Source organism: Daphnia pulex, chromosome 5 (assembly GCF_021134715.1).
Source record: "Daphnia pulex isolate KAP4 chromosome 5, ASM2113471v1".
Taxonomy (NCBI): domain Eukaryota; kingdom Metazoa; phylum Arthropoda; class Branchiopoda; order Diplostraca; family Daphniidae; genus Daphnia; species Daphnia pulex.
Window position 1 is genome coordinate 3,025,083 of NC_060021.1, and position 5,327 is coordinate 3,030,409.

The 5,327-nt window shown below is 38.4% G+C and overlaps 1 protein-coding gene across 1 annotated transcript; it reads right to left on the reverse strand.

Annotated features, from left to right (window-relative positions):
* Positions 1 to 433: 433 nt before the first annotated feature.
* LOC124193938 (protein strawberry notch-like) lies at positions 434 to 2,903 on the reverse strand. Its single transcript, XM_046587915.1, has 9 exons — positions 2,860 to 2,903; positions 2,561 to 2,814; positions 2,394 to 2,506; positions 1,830 to 1,883; positions 1,638 to 1,769; positions 1,462 to 1,572; positions 1,137 to 1,405; positions 622 to 1,036; positions 434 to 559 (listed from the first exon to the last, which is right to left on the reverse strand). The coding sequence occupies exons 1-9, from the start codon at positions 2,901 to 2,903 to the stop codon at positions 434 to 436; spliced, it is 1,518 nt and encodes a 505-aa protein (XP_046443871.1).
* Positions 2,904 to 5,327: the final 2,424 nt, after the last annotated feature.

Here is a 5,327-nt window from a genome sequence, read left to right on the forward strand (position 1 = left end):
CATTAGGCCCACATGTTGAATATTATGGGATTTCACACGAACAACCTAAAAACATCAAATTCAAATTTGAACCTTTAAAATTAATCACAATCTTTACAAATTAAGTGAATACCTGCATCGATCTAATAACTGATGAAAATTCTTTCCTAGCTGAAAATATTGGTCCGCACTTCACGTTCAGGGTCTTTAGACTCAAACCATATTGGCATTCAAGTCCTTGGTCCTTTTTAATGCACTACCCAGCCCTATATACAAAAATCCTTTAAGACTCATTCTGTATTAGCAATGCACTATAATTTGTCATGAACCAGTATCTGTGGTAGCAATCCGTTTTGGAGGCGTTGTATAGAAGATTCCAAAATTCTTCGACAACTCTTCGCTGCGAACTATCTGCAGCCACCTTTTCGTGCTTAATCTTAAAAACTTCCCAAGACTATGGCGAGAATTCCATTCCTGTTCTTTTATTAGGCCATATGGCAGTATAGGAATCATCATCCTGGCCAAGTCTCACTTGCTTGTTATTGACAACCAAGAAGACAGAACCCTTGCCTTTCCGAGTCTTTGAAAAATAAAAAGGGATAAGTAGAGCAAATTCATCAACAATCAATATGTTTTTTATACCAAATTTGATACGTAAAAACCTTCGCTGTTTCCAGACAAAGAAGCCGACATGTCGTGAGCTAGTTTCCAACTCATGCCCTGATCGAATTCGAATGTATGCAATTCAATTATTGCACAATAAAGCGGCGCTGCTGTAGAATACGGGCTCGTGAGTCTGTGAAATTTTTTGCGACCAACTATTTGACCAGCGCCCAATTCCAAAATATTTATTCCATCACATTTAGACAGCATATTTGCTTTTGTGAGGATGGTTGCTTCAGTTACGGTGAAAAACTTGTACAGGCTTGTTTGAAGCCTCACAGGGAAACCTAGCATCATTTCGAAAAATTCTTTAACGCTGGTTTTCCTTTGTAGCTTCAAAGTGTTTGTGTCGTCAATGGCCATTAAACCAGCTCCAACAAAACAGTTTTCACATCTATGATTAAAAAAAAACAATGAAAAATCTGTTAGAAGTTTGATCATTGCAAATTAGCTTCAAATTTTATCACCTGAGAAAAATTCTCCTAAGTAATCACTTGGGGGTGGGACAATTGAGTTTGATCCATAATTGTGTTCCAAGACAGCTTGAAAAGTAGAAACGAGGCGCTCGTTTGCATCGCTGCGAGGCATTGCGTTGTGCATATTTTGTCTCTAAAGTAAGTTCACTAGTGCCGAATGTTTCAACGATTCGCTGGAAAACCAGATTAACAGCAACAAAACTTTTGAGCCGTCTGGCAACATTCGAAGCAAACTTTTCCTCGCCGGCCAAATTTGAGTACAAAAGAATATACTCAGGATAACAAACCTAAAAATAACACATTTAAATAATCATCGATGATTGCTTTTAATGGTTAGACTTACTTGGTTGCAGCGGTGAGTGCTGCAAAACTGTTGAATGGCAACCTCGACGCTGCTTGACAATTCCAATATACTATAAACACGGGTACACTGATTGTTAAAATGGCTATCAGCCTGAGGATAAAAAAATCTTAGGTTTAAGTAAACAAATCATATCATCAATCAAAAATACAAAATACCTGAAGCGAAATCCCACTGCTACATTCCTCAGACACAATCGCAATGTTTTTGTGGCCTTGCATGAACAGTTCTTTTTCACTGATGTTTATCTTCGAAGGAAAGTTTGCATCAAAGCGATGTTCATATTGGATCTAAAAAAGAAAGAATTAATAATCAAATGTTCAACTTTTTATTGATAACAAAGTGCTTACCTGGCCATCATCTTTCTGAATGACACGGCCTCGACGATTTGAAATTTCGGAAACCTTATCAGGGCCCCCTAATTCAATTAAACTAACTAATCAATTAGGTTGTCAAAGACGTTAAGGGAATCATGGCTGAGAATTTCGTCCAAAATTGTTTGCGGATCTAGGGCCATGGTAGTATTTGACAGAGGTGACATGTCAACATGTCTGGCCGTGGTAAAGAAGGCAAAGTAAAGTCAAAGTCAAAGATCCGATCAAGCAGGCCCGGACTTCAATTATCCACCGGTCGTATCCATTGAATTCCACGCGAAGGATCGTACGCAGAACGCGTCGGTACTGGAGCTCCGGTCTACTTGGCAAAGAGGAAGAACAAAAGAATCATAAACTTTCAGAACACTTGTTACCATACTCATTTAGTAGATTTGAAATGAATACATTACAGAATACATACATTATTTCAAGCGCATCATTCGGGCTGACAAAAGACATTCCATTGGCTGTAAACAAAAGAACAGGGTGGTGCGTGTGCAACATCTGTGAAAAGGAAAATTAAATTACGGGTATCAATACCTTCTTCCCCATTCCATACTTCCGCATATTCCGAAAAAACTCAGCAAAATCCACGCGATATTCCAGCAAAACATTCTGAGCTTCTAAATTGAAATAACCTGACCCCACTGAATCTAAAAGGAGTTAAAAAAGAGCGATTAACGTCATTATCACGATTATCACCACACACTTCCCATCCTTTACGGCTTGTTTAGCCATTAAGGCGATGTCCTTTATCTTGGCTGAAATGCACAGGTACTTGGAGAAATCAGAGTGTGCAGCACAAAAGTGTAAACATAATGTTCGATAAGCATCTCGATCGATGGTTTGGCGATTTTCGGCTTCTGTGAAAGATCGATGTGAAGATTTGAAGATTTCCTCACACAGTTCAACAGATTGGTCGTAAATTTTGATGAGATTCTGATCCACGTCAACTTCAAATCTGTCGAAAACGACGTCTTAAAAAGAAAGTTGACGTGCCAAGTACATTCCGCGTTGCTTTTCCATGCCCACCAATTCCATGCAACCCATATCCTCAAAGGCTTCCACGAAATGCTCAAAATCGGTGAAAACAATAAGATCATATGAAAAATGCATTAAAATATATAAAGAAAACATTTTCGATTACCATGAAACGCAGTTCCTTGGCCCCATAATCCAACGCGGGTCACTCATCCCATATTGATGGGTTCTGAAATGCCAGTTGAACACAGGTAGACGATCTTTGCATTTTGTAATCTGGCCTGTAGTTTCAAAACTGCACATTCAATGTTTTTTCCAGTCTTCACGCTGTTGTAAAATTGTTTCTTAGTTTGATGACATTCGTCGACAATGATGACGCCATCAAAATCTTGCCTACACGAATCCAACCGCTCGTCAAGGCTCGATTGGTATTTCTTACGGAAATACGAGAACTCGGTCAGATTGGAGAAAGTAGAGAATACGACACCTTCTTTTACTGAACCGAAAACATCTCCAGCAGAGACAAGGTAGCGTTTAGAGGTGTACAAATGGTGGACGGCAATTTGGTCGGCGCCGATATCACGTAAATCCCACTTGGCATCGTATTTGTGTTTGTTCGACACCGAGAGCCAGATAGAGTTTTTACGGCTTCGTAAAAAGTTCTCAAAGATAATTGAGGCAGCAATTTGGCCTTTGCCCATTCTGGCTCCGTCTCCGACAAGAAATCCAGCTCGAGATCCATCCGGCAGTCTCTGGGTATGCCTCTGACAGGCATGGATAACAGATTCCAACTGAAGAACAGAAAAGGCTCCTCTGTCGATTGTTTCTTCAGGTAGAGCTGGCTTTTACCAAAAAACTATAACACTGGCAAGTGACGAAATCTCCAAAACAGGAACTGGGCGAAACTGGGTGATTTCTTATGTGCAAATTGCCGGACACGCCATTTTTTTCCTCTAGGATTCCTACTTCAATCATATTTTGTCTAGCAATCTCTTGTTTGTTCATGGTTTCAGGCTTGAAGTCAAGATAAATTTGCTTGTCCTGGTTACTTCTTGAATTCCTTATTTCGAGCTCGATCTCTTCTTGAATAAAACATTCTGATATTTCTGGTATAAAAATTCTTCTTAAAAAGACCTCGTAAGGTTCCACTAGTCTCCAGTTTTGCTGCTAGGTGACTTTTTTTCTTTTCTGGTCTGCTTCTCTATTTGGTTTAGACTAAAAGTGTAGACCCCCGATACTAATTCAGTCTCTCCACCTCCCTGAGAAAAAAACAATTTGTTACAGTGAATAGGTGAAATACATCACATTTAATAGTTTAAACACTTAACTTAAACATGCTTTAATCATCCACAACATACCAGCAGAAACAAAATTTTGAGTGCGACAACTTAATTTATGCATCACTTGTTTAAAATAAACTTTGCCATATCGACTTTGCTTAAAATACCTTCCTCGCATAATCTGAAATGTAAAATTTGTTATGAAATCACACACTCATTGTGACTGCGAATGGACGGTCGCGTGAATAGATTAAATGAACTCCACCAAGCAATCAGCTGACACCACGAGTATTACAGTGGTAAATAACTGGTATGATAACTGCTGTTCGAAAAATGAAATCAGGTTCATCTTTGTGTTTTGTTGTTGTCGTCGACAGCGGAATTAAGCAACTGTCAAAGCAAACCCAGCTATTTCACATCCCATATGATCTTGCGGCAACTCCTGCGTTTTGCTACCTTGTGTCTTCGTTTGACGCAGATAATGTGGCTGAACTCGACGGTTTTGATGCACTGTCCTTGGTGGACGTATTCAAGGATCTTCAAGCACAAGTAGTGCAAAGAGAAGATGATTTTTCTCAAATCAGACTGCTTTTCAAAGCAAATGAAAACAGTTTGCGAAATATCTTACGAGACTTTGGCACCAAAAATTTGGATATAGGTTAGTTATTATTTTATTTTATATTTCTTTGAGTATTAATCACATCTGTTTTTATAAATAGTGCCTGTAGAAAATGAGTCAGAACGTGAATCGCAGCATTGTCAGATATTTTACTGCCTTATTGGAGATTTTCAATGAAAGTAATTAATCTCATTTACACAAAATGTTGTCGTGAGACTTTGTTTTCTTGAGTTTTGTTCTTGTGTCTTGTTTGTGAATTACTTTCACTTGATTCAGAAATCCAATTTAAAATCCATGGAAATGTTAACGTAGAAGTAATTCATTATCTTCATTGGTTTATGTCATTGGCAATTCCTGTCCCCTACGTAACATAATATTCTTTTTTCAGGCTGCTAAGCACTTTGCAAAATCTGAGCAAGTTTTTTTAGATTTGGTTGATCTTTCTTTTAGTCAAATCCAATCAGATTGCCCAAAGAACTGCCTGATGTAGGTGCAAGTCAGCAGAGCTAAAAGTTTTGAAATTTAGGTAACCCAAAAGTAACCAAAATTTCTATTGTATACTTTACATAACATTTTTTGGTTCTGGTTAATTTC

Coding starts and splice junctions, on each gene's coding strand:
- LOC124193938 (XM_046587915.1), bottom strand. CDS start 2,903: ATGGGTTGCATGGAATTGGTGGGCATGGAAAAGCAACGCGGAAT. Junction 2,815..2,859: donor ATGGAAAAGCAACGCGGAAT/GTACTTGGCACG, acceptor CGTTTTCGACAG/ATTTGAAGTTGACGTGGATC. Junction 1,770..1,829: donor TTCAGAAAGATGATGGCCAG/GTAAGCACTTTG, acceptor TTTCTTTTTTAG/ATCCAATATGAACATCGCTT.